This window comes from Bolinopsis microptera, chromosome 12, assembly GCF_026151205.1.
Source record: "Bolinopsis microptera isolate Bmic1 chromosome 12, MBARI_Bmic_1.0, whole genome shotgun sequence".
Classification (NCBI taxonomy): Eukaryota; Metazoa; Ctenophora; class Tentaculata; order Lobata; family Bolinopsidae; genus Bolinopsis; species Bolinopsis microptera.
Window position 1 is genome coordinate 14,021,797 of NC_087083.1, and position 24,479 is coordinate 14,046,275.

Below are 24,479 nucleotides of genomic sequence, written 5' to 3' on the forward strand. Positions count from 1 at the left end.
TCTCACAGTCTCTAGAAAACGATGGTAAAAAAATTTTGAAAATCCGAGCAAGTTTATTTTTATCGTGCACCGCCTAGTGGTTGCGAGAAGCATTATTTGATGCGCGCGCGACCCAGTAGTGCATCGCGCTACAATACATTACCTTACCTGGGGGCCGATCAGGCTATCATGTTCAAAAACATTTAACATATATAGAATAGAGATTAGGCGGAATGATCACATGCTGAGCGCGGCACAGTAATACATTACCTGGCACATTGCATGCACTTCGGCGGTCGCGCGATACTGCAAGCGAGATGGCTCTGGTTAGAGCAACGTTGTATGACCCGCCGCGCATGAGTGCGCGGCTCCCCATGTATCCCCAGGAACCCTGACCGGATGGGGCTTAACTTTGAAAGTAAAAGAGTTGGAGACTTCCGGTTTTTTGTAACATGTTACTTTTTTAAAAGTAACGTTACCTCTCCAGGAGGAAAATTCAAGACAACGTAATCAGTAATTGTTGAGTTATCTCAAAATCTCCAGAAAAGTCCCCTTTCGGGCCGATCAAAAATTTGCAACTTTAACTTTGCGGATTCCTGTACTCTGGTTGGCTGAATTGTGTCACGTGGTAGCTGCTTGAATGTTGAACATTGGACTGCGCCACGCGTGCAAATCATGCTTGTTGTCGCGCGCGAGGTCGAGCCGTTTGTTTAAATTAAACCAACTCTAGTACCACCACCAGCCGGTAACTTTTCCTGGGTACGAAGTAACCAATTAGGGCTACTAAATGCCGAACACAAGGATATTTCGTATTCGGATCATATGCCTGCAGGCTGTCTGTCGCTTAAGACCATGGTCGCTCTTAACTGAGCGATAAGTGACGTTTTAATACTTTCGGCGCTGCTATATAACAAATAATTTGAGGTATGTGTAATGTTAAACGATAATGTCAAACGATAACTGATACTGTTAAACGATAACTGACACAGCACAGACCCGAGAAGTCCTGCTTCTCCTTCCACTCTACACAAATCTATAAAGGGAGTCAGACCCAAAAGTCTGAACATTTCCGGTTGGTGATTAAGTTTTTTAGAAGATACAAACTCCTTTTTTCCTTTTGTGAATGTCTGGTAATAGTAGTATACCAAGAAGTGGGAGAGGAGGTTCCATGGATACACTCAGTCCTCACCTCAACAAGAGGAATAAAGCTAAGTCAGAAAGCGATACTAGCTCGCCCTTAATTAAGGTGAGCAGAGTAGCTGAAAGTGCTGCCAAGACGAAACACTGGGACCTTGATAAGTGCCCGTGTAACGGCTCGTCTGGCGGCAAAGTCTATTTGATCGACTGTTCGCGTTGTAAACAGCAGTGGCATGTTGATTGTCTTAGTATGCGGGGGATCTCAAGGCAGGCCATCAACGCCATGGTTGACTACCTATGTCCCTTTTGCTATGTTGCCCCAGTAAGCACTGCCAGGAATAAGAGATCAGACACATGCTTCTCCTGCAGAAACACAACAGTCTTACGACAGGCTAACAGTGAATTTGAAGCCTCAGCTGCTGCAGACAATCTTAATAACATAGGCCTAATCTCAGCATCGCTTGCCTCGGTAGACAGTGAGAAACTCTGCGAGCAAATAGCCAGTCTCAACAGCAACATGGAACGTCTTCAGACTTTTGATCTCCATCTACAACATCTCCTGATTAAAGAAGACGGGTTGAAGTCCCATCAGGCTCAAATGAAAAAGTTAGAAGCAGCACTGTCCTCATCATCCAGCTCTGCCACAGACCCTCTAGCCAACAGCATCGAGCAGCTGAACCAGCAACTTGCACAGCTTCAATCACATCAAACTGCAGCATCTGAAACACCTGCTTGCACTGCCACTCATGAGCTACTTGAGAGAGTCTCACTAGAACTGAGTGAGCATTCCACCCAACTTAACAACTTAAGCAGTCAAATACAGGATTCTAAAGCATCTCCTCAATCTAAAGCACCACCTGTAGCCCAGTACCCCTCTCCTCCAGTGCAGGCTCCCCTACAACCTGAACAACCTACCCCTCACTTACCACATGATCAGGTGCCAGTAACTGAAACCAGGCCAGATTTCATTCTGGCTACTGAATCTGAGAAAATTATTGCCTTTCTTCAGTCATGTTCTTTCAAACAAGAGAACGGTCACTCCGTCACTTCATTTGGCACCCCCTACCACTACATGGGATCTAAATCTTCAGAAAATGTGCCACCAATTCCTGAGGAACTCAAACCATTATTTGATGAAATGAATAAAGTACAAACTGAACTTTTTAACAAGAGCTACCCGGATCAGCCCCACCTGACGGCCCCGGTTATCAATTCATGTCTCATCAACAGATATGATGGCTCTGATAGTCACCTGCCTAACCATTCAGACCGTGAAGTGACCATCCATCCAGAATCATCAATACTTACCTTGTCTCTCGGCCAGATCTGCAACATCAAGTTCACTGAATGTGACTCTAGAACTGAATCCTCTCTTGAATGTCATGATCGCTCCCTGTACATAATGAGCCGTAGATCACAAGAAGTTTACAGCCATATGATTGAGCGTGGCTCAATATCAGATGGTATTAGGTATTCGCTGACCTTTCGTGCTGTTAGCTGGACAAATAAAAATTGCACAAGCTTACATGGTGATTCAAACACAGGCTTCTTGCGTTTTGGGTCTGACAAGAGGGGTACCTTTGGCGAACTCATGCCAGGTCAAAAGTTCTGGGCTCCCAGAATTGAAGATATCAACCCTGTGTCCTGCATGGGTTACGCCAATGTGGTGCTCCACTGTGGGATCAATGACGTGAGACAGCCTGATATTAGTTGTGAGAATGATGTTGCTGATTGTTATAATAAACTCAAGCTGAAAATTAAACAAATTAAGAATCTTAGCCCCAGCACTAGAGCTGTTTTTGTTTGTAAACTGCTGCCTACTAAGGACTTAGAGCTGAATGTAAAAGTTAATGCATTTAATAGACTGATTCATTTCGACCTGCTCCCTACATGTAAGGATGTCGTATGTGTTAAGGGTTTCGAAAAGTTTGCCTGCAACTATGGTCTTGCGGACGAACTGTCGAAACAATTCGACAGACATGGTCGACTTGATACACTTCATCTCAACAAGTTAGGGGCAAGAGTCCTTGCTGGACTCATTAAACAATCTGTATTTATTAGGTTAAATGGCGGAGAAGACAGAAGAAAACACATCGGCAAAGTCAATGGACGGCTATACAGCAACGTGGCTAGTGACCCGCCTGCACCGCAGCGGAGGGGACGGAACGGTTAACAGGTATGGTTAATCGTGTTCAAAAGGAAATTTGTAGTCACTGTCTGAAGAATATTGGATTAGGGCTTCCCCACTTTGAATGTTTTAACTGCAATAGTATTCTCCATGCCAAATGTTTTAATCCTTCCAAAGCGCAAGTTATCAATGAAAACTTTTACTGCAACGAGTGTAAACATTCCATATCTAAAAAATACAATCCTTTTAAAGTAATGACCGATCCTGAAGTTAATGACTGTGACCCATGTATCCAAAAGATGTCCGATGCTTTGGAAAACTGTAGATCCTATACAATTAAGGACTTTAACACACATATCAAACCTTGTTTTGCAAGCAACTGCTCCATGATTTTCCAGAACATAGATGGCAATAAAACAAATTTTGATGCCTTTAGCATGGAACTAAACCGATTAGCCGAAAAATTTAAAATTATTGGACTTGCTGAAACCAATATTGGAATAGAGGAAAGCACTGTTTACCATCTTGAGGGGTACAATTGTTTCTATCAGGATAAACATATCAATAAAGCGAAGGGAAGTGGAGTAGCATTGTACTTAAAGGACGAACTTAATGGAGTTGTAAACGAAGAATTATCATGGGTAACCAAAAATCTTGAAACCCTATTTATTACTATTCAACATGATGAACCTGTACATGTAGGAGTACTGTACCGTCCTCCTAGTGGGGACTCCTCAGAGGCACTAAATGAACTTAGAAAAATTATTGAATCATGCCCAAAAAAGAATGCTTACATACTAGGTGACTTTAACATTAATCTCCATGATGAAAACAGTAAACTTGTTCAAGACTTTGAAAACCTTATTCTAGGTCTAGGTTTATCACCACTTATTTCTACTTCCACGCATCATAAACCAGGATGTAACGAATCGTGTATTGACAACATACTCACCAACAACATAGAAAACTCTATCTGCTCTGGAACAATTAGTACCTGCATCAGTCACCATCATGCTGTATTCCATATATTCAACTCACCCCTAGTCAGTACTGAGGTTCATGAACAAAACTATTTCCAGTACTATGACTACTGTGCAAAAAATGTGGACAAATTTGTGGAAGTACTAGACAATGAATTAACTAGTGATCCACCAGAAGACTTCAGTAATTTTTTCACTGTATTTAATCATCAACTAGACAGTGCATGTAAACTAAGCCAGCCTAAGTGTTCTAAACGTACTGCTAAGAATAATCCATGGATTACATCTGGCCTGATTGCCTCTATAAATAGAAAACATGAGCTTTATGACCTGTGGAAAAAGGCAGTTAAGAAGAAATGCCTCAACGCCTCTTCAACCAACCATGCAGACTGTCTTACCCTTTGTTTTAATTGTACAAATAAAGTAACACGTCATGAAGAATTTAAGGCACACCGGAAGTTATTAAACCACCTTATTAATTCTGCAAAACGTAAGTATCATGGTGTTAAGATTACAGAATGCGCTGGAGATAGTAAGAAAACTTGGCAGATAATTAATGAACTGCGTGGTAAGAAGAGACGTGAGATTAAACCTAACTTTGTGATAAATAACGAGCGTGTGAATAATCGGCGTGTAATTGCAAATGAGTTCAATAAATACTTTGCCTCTATTGCAGCTAACTTGAACGAAGCATACTCTGGTGACTTCTTAAGAATAAATTCCCTGCCGTCATTTACTGATTACCTGCCCACATCAGTTACGTCCAGTATTTTTCTTTGTGATTGTGACTGTATTGAGATTAAAGAGATCATAAACGAACTAAAAAACGGGAAATCTAGTGACATACCTATTCATGTGATCAAGAAGTCGTGTCAAATTACTGCACCGTACTTAGCTAGATACTTTAATAAATGCATGCAAGAAGGCCACTTTCCCGATGAATTAAAAACTGGGAGAATCAGCCCCATTTACAAAAAAGAAGATGAACAGCTTTTAGAAAACTATAGACCAGTATCAACTCTACCTGTATTCGGGAAAATTCTAGAAAAGTTAATATATAAGCGGCTCTATAGTTTCCTTACTTCCAAGGGTATAATACATGAAAACCAGTTCGGCTTTAGAAAAGGACACTCCACCAGCCATGCACTGAACTACTCTGTAGAACATATAGAATCGTTAATTAGTAAAAAGCAACATGTCCTAGGGGTCTTTATCGATCTCTCAAAAGCCTTTGACACTCTAGACCACTGTAAACTAACTACAAAATTAAACAACTATGGCATAAGAGGAAATGCTCTGAATCTTATCTCTAGTTATTTGTCTAATAGGAAACAATTTGTAAACGTTTTGGATACCAAATCTGATGAATTACCGGTTGAATTCGGGGTCCCTCAGGGTAGTGTATTAGGACCTCTACTTTTCCTACTGTACATCAATGACATATGCAATATAACTAAAAAGGGTAAATTTGTCTTATTTGCAGACGATACTAATATATTTGTCGCTGCCGATTCGAGAAATAAAGCATATGAATTGGCTAATGAAGTACTACAGGCCGTAAACAAGTATATGGGAGTTAACCTACTGCACATTAATGTAAAGAAGTGTTGTTACATGTATTTTTCTCCCTCTAAACGTAATAATAACGAATTAGATGCCGATATAGATAGCCAAAACTTGTCCATTAATAACAAAATAATTAAACGTGTAAGTCAGACAAAGTTTCTCGGAGTAATCATGGATGATAAATTGAGCTGGAAACCACATATATCATCCCTCAACAAGAAACTAAGAAGTGCTTGTGGACGTATCTACCGTATTAAGAAATGCTTACCAGAATCACTATATAAACAAATATATCATTCTCTCTTTGAATCACACCTAGGTTATGCTATTTCTGTCTGGGGAGGTATTCCCAATAATCAGTTAAAACCACTATTTATTACTCAAAAGAAGTGTATCAGGATTCTATTTGGAGACTATGAAGCTTATGTAGACAAATTCAAGACATGTGCTAGAGCAAGACCAATTAATTCTCAACGTCTAGGATCTGAATTCTATGTTAAAGAGTCCACTAAGCCTCTATTCACAAAACATGAATTACTTGTTACTGAGAACCTGTACCGATACCGTTGTTTAATGGAACTTTTTAAGATCATTAAGTCACGAGTACCAATTTCGTTATACTACTTATTCAACATATCAAATAGGAAAGATAATCTGTTCATTACACCCTCTCCAACTAATCAATTTATTTATAAATCTGCATGGCTGTGGAACGAATTCCGTAAAGTTGGCCCGTTAAATTTCACCTCCACATGCGGATCTGTCAAGAATTTACTTAAACAGTCACTTCTAAGAGCTCAAAACCGGTATGGAACTGAGTGGTGTGACAGAAATTTCACTGAATTCTGATTATGAAGTGATATTCATTTGCCTGTTATTCCCACTTAAGCACTTACTGACTGACAAGCTTATCTATGAATACCATGCTTGAATTTAGGTAAACAACATACAACTCATTTCCAAGTTACGCTGAGCGCAACCGCCGAATGACTCAGCAATATTGAAACGCGCGCGCATAGCATTGCGCGCCGATGCTATGCGCGCGCGTTGTCGGCCGAAACTTGGGAAGTTCCCGCTCTAATATTCAGACGACAGTGATGACTCATTAAGAGCACTAATTTCGACCACTTTCCCGGTCGAACCATACCAAATCAAACTAATTGACCCACGTGTATAGCCAATGTCCTGGCGGTGCTGAGCCGATGTAAAACTCTTCTGTAAACTCTTTTGTCTCTTGTAACTTGTTTATATTTCATATTTTAGTTATACTGTGTACTGTGTACAATAGTTATAGCGTATAGTGTGTGTAGTGTGTAGTGGTTATTTTGTTGTGACGTGTCACTTTATACTTTGCTACCAACGTCAGCCTTGACTTACCATTTATTGTAATTGGTACAGCATATATCAAAACTAAAACACTGTTTTCGATCTGACGGGTGATGGGCTCTCTCTGATGGGACACAGTTCTAGGGGGTACCCGGGGTACGAGTTAACGAATAGTGTTCGTGTCCTTCCACAATCCCCTCTCATTGTGTTTTTGACGGAGGAGAAGCCTAGTTCATCCGTCTGCATCGCTTAATCGAGTTGAAAATTTAGCCAATAACAAACTAAATTACATGTTAGACTGATAGCAGGTGTAGAGTTTATAACATACAAATTCTAAATTTTTGACGGCTGACGATGGTAAGTCGCTACGTTTAATTCGGGACTTTTATAGTCTTAAGTCTTGGAGCTCAAAATGTCTCGTGCTGTGGGCCGTATAAACGGCGCACACCACCGCCCCGCCTTGACATACGTTGCATGCCACTTTTCGCGCGCCTTACTTCACGGTTGCGGGGCGGAGCTGGTGCCGTTTGTCTCGGCCTCAAGTGGCGAGTGCTTGCCCATCGAATACACGATTGAAACACTAATTATTTATTGGAATTCTACAGTTTCCAAAACGAAGTACGAAGATATATTAACTTTGAGCTTTGTTTTGGCGACTGCTTCATCGATGGGCGAGTAGGTATTTGTTGTTTAGCAGTGTTGAATATTGGAGCAATTATATAATGTATATCTCCATCATAATATAGGCTAGTGTAAAGATATATAATCAAGAATACAAACAAACGCGAACGGTATTAGTAACTCGCTAGATTATAGATGTTATTTAAACACATATGTTTACGTCAATTATTATTAAAATTAATATTCTTTTTGCTTTAATATAATTACATTGTACATGTCACATGGATTAATGGATTAGTTGAATGAAACGTGTGCTACAAATGTCTACGCCTCACGCAGAACTGCGTACCGCTCAGTACTAATTCATGCTTGAGCGGTACTGCTGTTCACAGTGGCGCGCACTCAATTTAGTCACAATAAATAACGAGCGCGCGGTTTTTTGGAATCTCTCCATTATTATATTAATTAGATCGCAGTGCTCACGGCCTGTACTGAGTAAACGACAGAAATATCTTTTAAATTATTTTGCTTCTGAAATTTTGGCTCTAGTAATTAAGAAATGTGACATGTAATTGTAAGTTAACAATTAAATAGATCCTGTGCGCGGCGCCTACAGCTGACCTACGAATTTCTGAACAATTTTAAATTTTGGCTGTGTGCGCGGCGTACTGTATATGGGTTTGAAATTGAAATTTGAATTTATTTATGAATATAACATTATGTATTGATTATTTGTGGTAAATAAAAATTTTTCTTTCCTAAAAAAAAATTTTTCTTTCCTAAGTGAGACCGTGAGCACCACTTCTTGCCAATTTGCTTTTGAATTACGGCCCAATCATAAAGTGAAACAGTACAAGTTGTGTTTTAACGGCAAAATACAGCGAATTCTAGCCCTTGAAAGTTGTAGGTTTGGTAGATCAATACGGCTGCTTTAATTCTTAAAAGTCTTAAGTTAGAACGGCCAAAACACCCTACTCGGCATCAGCCAGCTGCACCCAGGAACCCTGACAGGATGGGGCTTAACTTTGAAAGTAAAAGAGTTGGAGACTTCCGGTTTTTTGTAACATGTTCCTCTTTTAAAAGTAACGTTACCTCTCCAGGAGGAAAATTCAAGACAACGTAATTGTTGAGTTATCTCAAAATCTCCAGAAAAGTCCCCTTTCGGGCCGATCAAAAGTTTGCAACTTTAACTTTGCGGATTCCTGTACTCTGGTTGGCTGAATTGTGTCACGTGGTAGCTGCTTGAACATTGGACTGCGCCACGCGTGCAAATCATGCTTGTTGTCGCGCGCGAGGTCGAGCCGTCTGTTTAAATTAAACCAATTCTAGTACCACCACCAGCCGGTAACTTTTCCTGGGTCGTAAGAACGATTAAGTGAAACAATAAAGTGAAACGAATGTGGGGGTCACGACCAACGACGTAATACAATGCATTTAATTATGTAATTCAAATTAAAAAACCAGCCCGTGATTTACCGTGTAGTTTTGGAAAAAACATTTTTTCATTTGCAGTAAATCAAAGTTTGTAATAACTTCCGATATATTGTTATTCGTTTACTTAAACTTTACCAGGCGCGCGTCTATATATTATGCAAATCACAAATGCAAAGGATTGGGGTTCATTTTGATTTTAGTTGTGAAATTTGATTTTGAGATAGCAATTGACCAGCAAACTAGGCCAGGGCATGTAACCAAACTTATTAGGAAGTTCCAAACTTTGGGTGCCCGGTGCCCATGGGTGCCCATGGGCGCCCACGTACTTTTCCATTGTCAATGGAATAGCCCTGCGGGCACTATATACTTCATACTTCGTAGCACTTGCTTTCGAGAAAAAAGCGGCGCGCGCTAATATACTTCGAAGAAATTTAGATGAGTAACATCCGTCAACAGTCAACTACCTCAAGCCACGTACGTACCGGTGCCCGCAGGACAGCAACCCCCATATTTGATCCAAATTATGCAAAATCACCTTAACATATTTAAAAAAACATACTTTAGGTGCTTCAATTCACTTCAGTAGCTATTAATCTTTTACTGGGCCGCACTCAGGCTGTCATTCCGCCTAATCTCTATTGTTTATGAACATGATAGCCTGAGGTCCCCAGGTAATTAATCTTTTGATCACAGTTGTAAAGTTTTATTAAAATTGGATACAAATTGCATTGACTGAGTTATAAGCAAAAAACTTTATGACCTTATTTGGGCATGTGCACTAATTTTTATATAATAGTTGAGTGTGCTTAATCATTTTAAATGCGAACCTCGAAATTTAAAAAAAAGTTGAACCTTACCTCAATCATTGAATTTTTGAGTATATCCCTGCCCTCAAATCGAAAAGACCCTACATTTTAGTATACTTTAATATACCCAGAATTAGTCGAGCTATATTCTTCGTTTAGATTTGCAAGATCCGGCAATACAAGCCTTTTTTAGTCCCCAGAACTCATACACGAATTAACATATATTTTGGACAAAAAATGGCCGTGTTATGAGCCCAAAACCCAGTTACTCTACCCTACCTAGTATAGTGCTAGAAAACAAGATTCACACTTTAAAATATTCAATAAAAACATTTTGTATCACTAATATGTTTCGAACAACCCCCTTCCATAAAGTTGCTTGGAGCATTAGCATATATAATGTTATGATACTCCCCAAGCATTTATTGAAATATTAAGGTGACAATTGGATGTCTTTTCCAAACCATAATATATTGTTTAAATGTAACCAAACAGTATGAACTAATCATAATGTAACCATATACTTTAGGAACGGATGTGACTAGGAAAGTAGATGTTGGCACACTTGTTCTTCCAGATAACACTAGTTACACTGTATGTAGTTAATGGTTCCTGGCAACCTAGTAAACCTACACCAGGATACCCCGATTCAGACTATCTGGCCCACACAGCTTTACAGAGAGTTCCGGTCGAACACCTGGGTGAAGATGTTCAGTTGAGGTGTACTAAAATAATTGAGATGTCACAATCTGACTATATTGAGACTTCCCGTCAATGTAGCCCATCCTGGCAGGACAGCTGTTTCCACATGTGGTTGAAAGATGGTGAAAAGATTGATACAGAAAATTGGAAATATGATACAAAGTCTATCATCACGTACGACTACTGTGAAAACTTTGAATGGACAACAGATTTAATAAAAGGATTCGGCCCCATCGTTGACATAAACTCAGGCAAAAAAAATTACTATGCTAGCAGAGAAATGGCTTGTTATGCATCATCCCTAACCATCAAAAGTGTGGTAGCAGCTGACTTTGGGAAATACACATGTAACTTTTCACATCATACAGTAGACGAGGATGACTACTACAACAATGGAGGCAGTTCACTGCAAAACATAACCCTTTACAATGTAAACGACACAAGCATCCAACAGAACACAAAAGTAGAGTACTTTGAGAAGTTTTACACGAAAGGGCTGAAAGATAAGATGTTGTTGCAGTGTGTTGCTACCGGTGGGGAGCTACAGTGGTATGTTAATCCCTTTGAAAACGACACGTGTTCTGGTACTTACTGTGAGAGTGGTTCTGGTGTGCCCTTGGCGGAGTTGAACTCTCAAGATTTTTGGCGATGTTTCAACTATTCGGAGAATCGGCACTCTCCACATAAGGGAATCACAGAGTCCTTTGTATATGTTGACCATATATGTGCATTGGATTATGGTCGAATATCGTGCATTGTTGGTGGCACCGGACTTGGAAAAGTGAAAGGAAATGTAGCTTACATACGCGAGAAGTCCGATTATTATTTTGATGATTATTATCGGTATAGCTGGGAACGTGAAACATTTATGGCAATTGCTGGTTTTACAGTTGTCCCAGTGGTTGTTGCTCTACTTATCGCATCTCTCATATTTGCCGCGGTAAGAGCCAAGTTATGTGAGTGTTGCAGCCGTAACTCTGTTAACCCAAGAATGGTACAGTTTCAGCCACAAGTTCCTTACCCTGCTCAACCAAACCATGTTTACCCAGCACAACCGGTTCAAGCTCAGGTGCCTTACCCAGCACAACTGGTTCAAGCTCAGGTACCTTACCCAGCACAACAAGTTCAACTCTAGGTTCCTTACTCTGTTAGTTTATGATGGACACGGTTGTGTATTTGATGGTTTTAAAGCCCTGTTTACCTGCGACTCACAGTTTATGTATAACAGGCTACAAAGTGGGCCAAAATTAACGCAATGTTAACAAGTATCATTAGGAACGCTCTGTATCGTACTCAATGGTTTCTACTCTCGTGTCCAGTACTCTGATTTCAAAAGCTAATTATTTGCCCACATTAAGTGAACCAAGATAATAAGCTGTTACTTTATTATCTTATTGAATATATCAGATAGAGTAGTTTCTACTTAGTTTAAATCTTCTTATTATTGTAAATATTGTTTTGTTGATAATCTTCAGCTAGTTTAGAAATTATGGAATTGAATTTGTTCTGCTACGACTCCAGATTTTCTACTGTTATGATGGGGGATGCTCGAGAAAAATTATGGTATTATATACATGTTACAGTTCTGAGGTTATTTCAAATTCAGCTGTTTTTTTAGTTTGCTGTTTAAGTTTTAAAGTCAATGATTTTATATTCAAATTTGTTCATATTTTCAGTGGTATTGTATTTGCATTATATTGATAAAATAGAAGTTCTCATTTTCATTCTTGCTGATAAATTTGCGTTTTACTGTTAATTAATATTATGATCAAAATCCTTGTAATTGTCCAAGTGCAGTTACTATAGTTAACTACAATTAAATAAATTTATTGACGTGGATCCCTTGTGATGATCATCAATTAACATACCCATATAATGGAGCATGCTTAATCATAGCATTTATAATTAACTTAGTAATATTTTAAACCAGCATCAACCTTTCCATATCCCAGTTCTTACTTGTACTTGATTAGGTCTCCTCAATCATTCGAGTGGCCTGCACCAATGAACTCCCGTTTGTGACGTATCATCTCCCTCCAAAGTTTGCGGTCACTAGCCATCTCGCTCGCTCCTTCTAGGTCTATGTCAGTGTTTCCTGTAAACGATGCAGCATCTTCCAGCAAACATTTCCTCCAGTTCTTTCTTGGACGGCCCCTAGATCTTCTCCCATGGGCAGGGGTCCAGTTAAGCAGGTACTTAGGAAGCCTTGTGTCTGGCATTCTGGTGACATGGCCAAACCAACGCAGGCGGTTTGCTCCTATGTACGTCTCTACTGGATTTATCTTTGCACGCTCAAGCACTTCAGTGTTTCTAACCCGATCGAGCCATCTTATCCTAAGTATTCTCCTCAAGCAACGCTGATGGAACACCTCAAAGCGATGTAGCTGCTTTTTGGTTGTGTTCCAAACCTCACTACCATATAACAATATTGTCAAAACCGCTGCCTTATAAATCCTGATCTTTGTATAAGACTGTATGTTGCGGTTTTTCCATATATTACTCAGTTGATTGAAGGCTCCGGAAGCTTTCTGAATCCTAGCTGACAGCTCACGGTCGATAGTACCGTCGCTGGAAATAATTGTACCTAAGTACGTAAAGTCACTAACTTGCTGCACTGGCGTGTCTTCAACAGTGATGTTCACTGTGGCTTCTTTCGTGTATGGCCGTTGAGAGGTTGCTTTACCAATGACCATAGCCTCAGTCTTTTTACCATTGATTCTAAGACCTCCCTGGGCACCATACATACACAAAAGGTCAGTAGTTTCTTGAAGACCTTCCTCGCTGTTATCCAGTACAGCCATGTCATCTGCATAATCTGTATCTAACACAGTGATATCATCAACAAGCGGACTGATAGATCTTTGAAGAACCGCTCCGTGGGACACCACTTTGTTGCTTTCTGTTCTCTCAGCAGCCACATTGAGGCAGACATTAAAAAGTGGGGGACCCTGAATGTCTCCTTGGCCACTGCCTGAACTTACTTCAAACCATTCTGATAGTTCACCATATCCCAGTACATTAAAGTATTTCCCTGCCCTCAAATCGAAAAAAAACCCTACATTTCAATATACATACTTTTATATAATACACATAATTTAAGAATTAGTCGAGCTATATTCTTCGTTTAGATTTCCAAGGTCAGCCTTTTTTTAGTCCCCTGAACTCATACACGAATTTACATCCAGTTTTGAGAAAAAATGGCCGTGTTATGAGCCAAAAACCCAGTTACTCTCCCCTACCTAGTATAGAAAACAAGATTCACACTTTAAAATATTCAATAAAAACATTTTGTATCACTAATATGTTTTAAACAACCCCCTTCCATAAAGTTGCTTGGAGCATTAGAATATATATAATGTTATGATACTCCCCAAGCATGTATTGAAATATTAAGGTGACAATTGGATGTCCTTTCCAAACCATAATATATTGTTTAAATGTAACCAAACAGTATGAACTAATCATAATGTAACCTATATTTTAGGAACGGATGTGACTAGGAAAGTAGATGTTGGCACACTTGTTCTTCCAGATAATACTAGTTACACTGTATGTAGTTAATGGTTCCTGGCAACCTAGTACCTACCCCGATTCAGACGATCTGGCCCACACAGCTTTACAGAGAGTTCCGGTCGAACACCCGGGTGAAGATGTTCAGTTGAGATGTACAAAAATATTTGAGAGGTCAGAATCTGACATGGAAATGATTTCCCGTCAATGTAACCCATTCTGGAGTGACGGCTGTTTCCACATGTGGTTGAAAGATGGTGAAAAGATTGATACAAGAAATTGGAAATATGATACAAAGTCTATCATCACGTACGACTACTGTGAAAACTTTGAATGGACAACAGATTTAATAAAAGGATTCGGCCCCATAGTTGACATGAACTCAGGCGACAAAAATTACTATGCTAGCAGAGAAATGGCTTGTTATGCATCATCCCTAACAATCAAAAGTGTGGTAGCAGCTGATTTTGGGAAATACACATGTAACTTTTCACATCACACAGTAGCCGAGGACGGCTACTACAACAATGGAGGCAGTTCACTGCAATACATAACCCTTTACAATGTAAACGACACAAGCATCAAACAGGACACAAAAATAGAGTACTTTCAGAAGTTTTACACGAAAGGGCTGAAAGATAAGATGTTGTTGCAGTGTGTTGCTACCGGTGGGGAGCTACAGTGGTCTACTGGTATTTACCCTGAGAGTGGTTCTGGTGTGCCCTTGGCGGAGTTGAATTCTCAAGATTTTTGGCGATGTTTCAACTATTCGGAGAATCGGCACTCTCCACACAAGGGAATCACAGAGTCCTTTGTATATGTTGACCGTATATGTGCTTTGGATTCTGGTCGAACAATATCGTGCATTGTTGGTGGCAACGGACTTGGACAGGTGAAAGGAAATGTAGCTTACATACGCAAAAAGTCCGGTTATGATGATTTTTATTATGAATATCCCTACTGGGTACGTGAATCATCTATGGCACATGCTGGTGTTACAGTTGTCCCAGTGGTTGTTGCTCTACTGATCGCATCTCTCATATTTGCTGCGGTAAGAGCCAAGTTATGTGAGTGTTGCAGCCGTAGCTCTGTTAACCCAAGAATGGTACAGTTTCAGCCACAAGTTCCTTACCCTGCTCAACCAAACCAACCAGCACAACCGGTTCAACCTCAGGTACCTTACCCAGCACAACCGGTTCAAGCTCAGGTACCTTACCCAGCACAACCGGTTCAAGCTCAGGTACCTTACCCAGCACAACCGGTTCAAGCTCAGGTACCTTACCCAGCACAACCGGTTCAACTCTAGGCTACTTACTCTGTTAATTTATAATGGACACAGTTGTGTCTTTGATGGTTTTAAAGCCCTGTTTACCAGGCGACTCACAGTTTATGTATAACAGGCTACAAAGTGGGCCAAAATTAACGCAATATTAACTTATCATTACGAACGCTCTGTACCGTACTCAATGGTTTCTACTCTCGTGTCCAGTACTCTGATATTAAAAGCTAATTATTGCACACATTAAGTGTACCAAGATAATAAGCTTGCAGCCTTGTATGGGGTTTTGCTGCCAAGTCTCATATTGAATCACTTTTTGTAAAACAGAAAATGGGCCTTCGAGCAGTATTACCTGGTTTCGTCAATTACTGGTACAAGGACGGTATCCCCCCAGCAAGTACCAAGTCTTGCTTTTATTCACATAAAATATTGACAGTACACAGTATCATTGTAAAGAACGCACTCATTTTAATGCATACACTGAAAAACTTTCCTAATCTAGTACCATTGTCTCTCAAGAAAACAATTAACAATTCCCAAAAGCGCACTATTATTTAATACTAACCCGGATTCTATTCTCACTACACAATGGTCAGAAAAGTATGGTCAACACCCTTACAACAACTCAGTATTTTTTAAAGGTCCATTATTAGCAATAACCGATATAATGTTGCAGCAACTTCCCCGCCTAGTCTATTTAACCTGAACATTTACAAAACTTGTATAAAAACTATGCTCATCGATCAGCAAAATGAAAACATCGAAGACAAATGGCCTAATTTCATGTTATTTTGTATAACAGGACTAAGAAAATCAAAGCGTAACATAAACCAAAATGCCGATAATAACCTTGTCTCTACATCTTAGATTATATGCACACACTTATGCATCACTCAATAAACATCGCATATCTCATCAATTACACTGCCAACATAGGACATTCTTTTTTTATCGCCGCGTATTTCAAATCAAGTTACAAATTCTACAAATTTTGAAGTGCTCAGTCTTGTTTTACTTTTCTTATCTTTACCTATTAATCATTGGAAAATAAAACTTTAAGTTATAAACCTTTATTGCATACTTTACCAGTAGAGTCTAAATTGAATAGTTTGAGATTTCCTTTACATTTTATATTTATGCATGTGCCCCACGGGGATGAATTTCTTATTACCATTGATATTATATATATTTTTTGAGTAAACATTGGCTGGTACCACGGGCCAGTCCCCAACAAAAAGCTGTTACTTTATTATCTTATTGAATATATCAGATAGAGTAGTTTCTACTTAGTTTAAATCTTCTTATTATTGTATTTATATTGTTTTGTTGATAATCTTCAGCTAGTTTAGGAATTATGGAATTGAATTTGTTCTGCTACGACTTCAGATTTTCTACTTTATGATGGGGGATGCTCGATAAAAATTATGGTATATATACATGTTACAGTTCTGAGGTTATTTTAAATTCAGCTGTTTTTTTAGTTTGCTGTTTAAGTTTTAAAGTCAATGATTTTATATTCAAATTTGTTCATTTTTTCAGTGGTATTGTACACATTATATTGATAAAATAGAAGTTCTCATTTTCATTCTTGCTGATAAATTTGCGTTTTACTGTTAATTAATATTATGATAAAAATCCTTGTAATTGTCAAAGTGCAGTAACAATAGTTAACTACAATTAAACAAATTTATTGACGTGGATCCCTTGTGATGGCCGTAAAAAGCCGTAAAAAGCCTAGTCTAGTCGATTCACAGGCAGGTTGTCTCGAGATACGTCGTTTTCGTTTCTTCATGATGATTAATTAACATACCCAAATAATGGAGAATGCTTAATCATAGCATTTATAATTAACTTAGTAATATTTTAAACTAGCATTTACCTCTCCATAACCTATTTAAAAGTTTAAATATTATGTGGAAATAGAGAAGAGAAACATAACTCAACATTTTAACAAAATTGTTTATATTTTGTTGTTTTTATTTGTTTATTACTCTACATACGGAAATAGAAAAGATAAATGCTAACATTCCTCTAACATTCCTGTACATTGTAGGATGTTAGATCTAGAGGTTGTACCAGAACGCAATTTGGGAAATGAACAGTGGGAACTTGTTTTAGGAATGCCTATCTCCCAGGTATGTAGTGTTATTAATCTCTTCTTTAATGTTACTGTTAATGAATGGCAAGAAATGGGGGAGGGGGGGGTGGGAGTGGGGGGGGGGGGGGAGGGGGGGGAGGGGGAAGGGGGGAGGGGGAGGGGGGGGGGCCGGGGGGCAACCCCATGCCCATTTACTCCTCAGATTTTGGTCAAATGGGCATTGTTGTTATAACTTTATAACATTTGGCGATTCACTGCAAGGCACATCCTCATCTACCCGAAGATGTATTATTGCTATGTATATGTAACGAATTTGTATTATTGCTATGTATATGTAACGAATTTGTATTATTGCTATGTATATGCAACGAATTTGTATTATTGCTATGTAATTGTACTTTATACCTTTTATGAATAAGTTTATATTCCTCTGAATTTGGGGTCAAAATTTTCGTGTTGTGTCAGACGGCAGACCTGTAGTCTCGACACATTCCAATTGAGAACTTGAGAAATTAATAATCATCCTCGTAAAATTTCTCAATATAGTTGATTTCTCTGAACGTTATTAATGGCAACAGATAACACGTAAGACTTGAGAGGATTACCATTTACCGATCATACTAGGTAGGGAAAATTATAGAAAAGGTTCCATACTTGTTCATTATAGCCCTTGACTATTGCATGAGACAAGCCTTAAGCAAGCACCCTGAAATAGGATTTACCATTAAGCCTTATAGGAGTAGGAGAGTTAAGGCGGAGAAGATATCAGACACTGGTTTTGCAGATGACATTGCTCTGATAGCAGATACTGTAAAGGAGGCAGAGACGCTGATGCTAGAGAGTAGAGGTAGAAAGGGTTGCTGCTACAGTTGGACTTAGAATGGATGAAGGGAAAACCAAATTCATTACTCAGAACATCGAGAAACCTGATACCATCAAGTCCCTGGGTAACATGAACAGTACAATAGAGCATGTGGAAGACTTTACCTATCTTGGTTCTAGAATCAGAGACAGTGAGAGTGATATCAGGGTTAGGAAAGGAAGAGCATGGGGAGCATGCCACACACTCAAAAAACTTTGGAATTCTAAGCTTAGAAAGTCTATCAAGATCAGAGTGTTTACAGCACTAGTGGAGTCTGTGCTACTGTACGGTTCTGAGACCTGGACTATGACGAAAAGGCTAGAGAAGATGGTTGATGGTTGCTATACGCGAATGTTAAGAATGGCCCTTAACATCAATCAATATCGAGACCATGTCAGCAACCACAGCCTGTACGGTGATCTTCCCAAAGTCAGCTCCAAGATAACCCAACGAAGGCTCAGACTTGCAGGTCATGCTCACCGACATCTGAAGCTGACACTGAACAAACTGATCCTCTGGAAGCCGAGTCATGGGCATACTAACAGGGGGCGACCTCACTTAACACTACTAGATAACCTAAAAGCAGATACTGGGCTGAAGTCAGTAGATGAGATAGCTAGACTGATGGAGGACAGAAAGCTGTGGAGAACTGTTGTCAATGGATCTCGGGAATACCACCCGCCTTAAAGCGAAAGCGAAAGCGAAGAAGGTTCAGACATGTTCGCGCCTTCCGTACAAGTCAGCTTTAGTACTAGCAAAATTTAACATTTTTGCGTAGAAAGCGTTTTCTGTTACTTATGACAATAACATAGCCGCGCGCGGTCGTCAGGCGCGGCGCACATTTCACTCACGTCCAAAAACCAAATTATAGTCTTCAGCGATCTACTGCAGCTTATTTACAATAACACTGATACACTGCTACATAAACATTTAACATACTCAACATATCAAAGATGATTCCCGAAAATCAATAACAGTTGATTATTTCCAGGCTATATCAATACTCCGAGGTCAGTGTCGGGAGATTAAAGATATTCATCTTTGTTACTGTGACTATGATCCCTTGGCAATGGACGTTATCTTGAACATGACTGAAGATGGAATACGTCTTGTATTCGATCCTATATCTCAGAGGCTGAAAATCATCGAGGTTATTAAAATCCATTAACAACGTTTATATTTTTACTATTTCGCACGTCCTGGGCGCAGTGGCGTAACGTTGCCTGTTGACGCCCCCCCCCCCCCCCCCCCCGAAAAGGCGCCCCTCCCCTTTTGGTGCCTCTCCTTAGAATTAAAAAAAAAATCTCTAAAAAAGTGTGTTTCTAGAGCAATTAATTTTATCAAGATGCGTATACTTGATATCAAATAACTAACAAAAAACTAAATATTGATAAGATATGACTAAAATATTGTTTTTTAGTCATATCTTATAAATATTCAGTTCTTACCCCAAGTTCTTATCGCATTGTTCTCTCACAGGTTTATAACATGGAGAGGGTAAAGCTGAAGTACTGCGGAGTACACTTCAACTCCCCCACCGTCTCCCCCACAAATGATCAGATAGAGATGAGCTTCGGGGCCACTCACCCGGGGGTGTTCGATCCGGCTAATCAACAGTTCATTCTTAACTTCAGAGGTTTGTTATTAATTATTGTTTATTTAATCAGCAGTTCATTCTTAACTTCAGAGGTTTGTTATTAATTATTGTTTATTTAATCAGCAGTTCATTCTTAACTTCAGAGGTTTGTTATTAATTATTGTTTATTTAATCAGCAGTTCATTCTTAACTTCAGAGGTTTGTTATTAATTATTGTTTATTTAATCAGCAGTTCATTCTTAACTTCAGAGGTTTGTTATTAATTATTGTTTATTTAATCAGCAGTTCATTCTTAACTTCAGAGGTTTGTTATTAATTATTGTTTATTTAATCAGCAGTTCATTCTTAACTTCAGAGGTTTGTTATTAATTATTGTTTATTTAATCAGCAGTTCATTCTTAACTTCAGAGGTTTGTTATTAATTATTGTTTATTTAATCAGCAGTCCATTCTTAACTTCAGAGGTTTGTTATTAATTATTGTTTATTTAATCAGCAGTTCATTCTTAACTTCAGAGGTTTGTTATTAATTATTGTTTATTTAATCAGCAGTTCATTCTTAACTTCAGAGGTTTGTTATTAATTATTGTTTAATTATGTTGAAGAATTTACCTCTTTACTCACGGTTACATTTTTTTCTGATTTTGCGTACACCATCTTCGTTGTATCACTGGTTCCTATCAGATCTTTTTTCAGGGTTGTCGTTTTTCTTCCCGAGTAACGACAAGTTAGAACACAACTATTCCCACGGACTGGGAAGTCTGCAGTTCAGTAATGGCCCTCCTGTGGTTAGCAAGCTTTGTATCTACATGGGAAATACTTTATCCGGTTAGTTTTACCGCTTTTTTGACCAATTTTCTATTTTATCTCTAATCTCATTACATTTTTAAGTTATAACATTTAAAAGTTATAACAGTGTCTATCTTCTCGTCTGATTATATGTTTCTAGCAATTTCTAAAATATCATCAGAAACCAAGGCACCATCCCTGCCTATATCTTGTTACCAGTCCAAATGTTATTGCGAAAAAGTGGAACTTGTTAAAGATGACAGCGGCCAAATCAGTGGTGTTAAAGTTGAGCTCTACGGCGAATCAGGTGCCAATTAATTAATTAATTAATTGATGAATTGATAATTAATTTTTACCAGGACAGTGCCCACTCCCCTACTTTGTAAGTCCGCCCCCCCCCCCCTACTTTGTAAGTTCCGCCCCCCCCCCCCCCCCTACTTTGTAAGTTCCCCTGCCTCGCTCTAACCGATAACTAATTGCTTGTAAGGTAGCCCGAACAAACAGAACGATGTCAGACAAGGCTCGCTCTAACCGATAACTAATTGCTTGTAAGGTAGCCCGAACAAACAGAACGATGTCAGACAAGGCTCGCTCTAACCGATAACTAATTGCTTGTAAGGTAGCCCGAACAAGCAGAACGATGTCAGACAAGGCTCGCTCTAACCGATAACTAATTGCTTGTAAGGTAGCCCGAACAAGCAGAACGATGTCAGACAAGGCTCGCTGGTCCAGGAGATCAAGTTTGGTGAGAGTTGTCAGGATGTTATGAGCAGTTTGGGAGCTCCCTGTAAGATATACTACAAGGACGAGGATAAGATGAAGATACACTCGAAATCTCCTGAAAAGCAGGTTAATTTACAAATTATTAGTTAATTAGTTAATTAGTTTATAGCTTAGTTAGGATTTAAATCGTCACTCATTCAATCAACGTGATATTGAGAAGAAATTAAACTAGCAGGGTTGCTAAACCCCAGAGGCAGGCAGAGCATCCTCGTGCTATCGTGGACCATTCAGGACCAGCCTCTATTTAAAAAAAAAGTCTTCCATTTTCGACAACTGCGGCTATTTCAACGACAACTTTTCAGCTGGAGAAAGAAGAGTCGGACTATTTTTACAACTATTTCACCCTTGGAATAGACATTCTGTTTGATGGTAAAACACACACCGTTACAAAGCTTGTTTTACACAACAACTACCCGGGACACTACGACTTCAACATCTACTACAGAGCTTAGTGAGTTATTAATATTACCACCACGTGGTTTTTCAAGATCACGTGGTTTTTCAAGATCACGTGGTTTTTCAAGATCACGTGGTTTTTTAAGATCACGTGGTTTTTCAAGATCACGTGGTTTTTCAAGATCACGTGGTTTTTCAAGATCACGTGGTTTTTTAAGATCACGTGGTTTTTCAAGATCATGTGTTTTTTCAAGATCACGTGGTATAATGACCTGATTTTTTCTTAATTTCTAAAAGTAAAAGTTGACTTTCTTAGTTTTTTTTCGCAGCCTCAATTCTCATCTCTAATTTATTTTACAACTCTATAATTTTAATTAATTAATTTTACAACCCTATAACAAATGCTGTATTATTTTGACATACTATTATCTTATTCTTGTAGTTTTGAGTTGGAGTTGGAGCTAGATGCTAATACGAAATGCTGCGTCACCTCTACTACCAAATGGGACAAAGTGGAAGAAATAATTGGAGAACATTACAGGTTGGTTATGATTTTATTATCGGCAATTCGGTGGAAACATAGCGCACGAGTAACGCACGTCGCGGTTATTATATACCGTGACAATTCGTTAATTCGGTAGAAACATAGCGCACGAGTAACGCAAGTCACGGTTATTATTTACCGTGACAATTCGTTAATTCGGTAGAAACATAGCGCACAAGTAACGCACGTCACGGTTATTATTTACTGCGGACAATAGACCATTGTTCAATATGGTTTTACCCTGGCCATTCACAAAATGTCTATCCTGCAACTTTCACCAACAACTCAACGGATAATTTCCAAACACAACTAAATATTTTCAGTAAACCTGTAGTACTAAACCGGAGGAGTTCTACCAATGCTACAAACCCTTTTGGTCCTACTTTCTGCTACGGTTTCAACAGTGTGATAGTTGAAGTGATGCCCAACAATAATTACATCGCCTCAGTAACGATTTACAAATAAACGTGACATCATCATCATGTCACGTGATTTCATCATCATGTCACGTGAACCAATTAAACTCAATGGAACGCAGTTGAGAGTATTGTGATAGAAGTGGTGTCGTTTCAAGGGTGTGAATTATCAGAAAGTTAACGAAGGTAAAGCAAAAAAAGAAATAGACTCAAAGTTGATTACTTTATCGGACCTTATTTGGGCGGCGTTGCGCAGACAGACACAATTTTGGGCGGACATTGTGGACAATTATGGGGACAATTATTTCTCTGCTCGTACAAGACAGTCGGACTCCAATTAAAGTGAACATTACGTGGACGCTGACCTACTAAATAATGTCCGAAAAGATAAATTAGTTGATATTTGTTGTACAATTTCGGGGTTTGAGATTTATTGTTGGTAATTTTTGCATTTCATACTAACAAAATATTTGATAAGTTAAATGAAATTTCAATGGTAGATAATGACGAACAATTAGTTTTTACGTTCTCCAAACCTTCATTGTGTAGCTTTAGATACGGTAACCACAAAGTTTGTAATTGTAGTTTTGCTTGCACGGATTTTTACATTGATAGAGCCATTTCTGTGAATTGTAACACATTTATATACGTTAAAGTTAAACAAAAGAAATGATATTTAGAATTACATTTTAAAACTTTGGTTATTTGTATGCATTGAGAATTGAACGTTGAAGAGATGTCTAGATTATTGTGCAAGACTGTTATTAAAAACGAGCATTTTCATTTGTCGCAAAACGGAATTATTAGCAATTTTGAATCAGCATCATCAATTTCATTAATCATATCCATCCATCCATCCATCCATCCATCCATCCATCCATCCATCCATCCATCCATCCATCCATCCATCCATCCATCCATCCATCCATCCATCCATCCATCCATCCATCCATCCATCCATCCATCCATCCATCCATCCATCCATCCATCCATCCATCCATCCATCCATCCATCCATCCATCCATCCATCCATCCATCACTTGTCGCAAAACAGAATTATTAGCAATTTTGAATCAGCATCATCAATTTCATTAATCATATCCCTCCATCCATCCATCCATCCATCCATCCATCCATCCATCCATCCATCCATCCATCCCTCCCTCCCTCCCTCCCTCCCTCCCTCCCTCCCTCCCTCCCTCCCTCCCTCCCTCTCTCCCTCTCTCCCTCCCTCCCTCCCTCCCTCCCTCCCTCCCTCCCTCCCTCCCTCCCTCCCTCCCTCCCTCCCCCTCCCTCCCTCCCTCCCTCCCTCCCTCCCTCCCTCCCTCCCTCCCTCCCTCCCTCCCTCCCTCCCTCCCTCCCTCCCTCCCTCCCTCCCTCCCTCCCTCCCTCCCTCCCTCCCTCCCTCCCTCCCTCTCTCCCTCCCTCCCTCCCTCCCTCCCTCCCTCCCTCCCTCCCTCCCTCCCTCCCTCCCTCCCTCCCTCCCTCCCTCCCTCCCTCCCTCCCTCCCTCCCTCCCTCCCTCCCTC

At 39.4% G+C, this 24,479-nt stretch overlaps 1 protein-coding gene across 1 annotated transcript; it reads left to right on the forward strand.

Moving 5' to 3' along the window:
• Window positions 1–888: 888 nt before the first annotated feature.
• LOC134824378 (phagosome assembly factor 1-like) lies at window positions 889–23,712 on the forward strand. Its single transcript, XM_063836276.1, has 10 exons — window positions 889–903; window positions 17,522–17,603; window positions 19,420–19,578; window positions 19,908–20,064; window positions 20,720–20,851; window positions 20,994–21,119; window positions 21,498–21,661; window positions 21,898–22,046; window positions 22,434–22,532; window positions 22,859–23,712. The coding sequence occupies exons 2-10, from the start codon at window positions 17,523–17,525 to the stop codon at window positions 22,998–23,000; spliced, it is 1,209 nt and encodes a 402-aa protein (XP_063692346.1). The 5' UTR covers window positions 889–903; window position 17,522; the 3' UTR covers window positions 23,001–23,712.
• The last annotated feature ends 767 nt before the right edge of the window (window positions 23,713–24,479 follow it).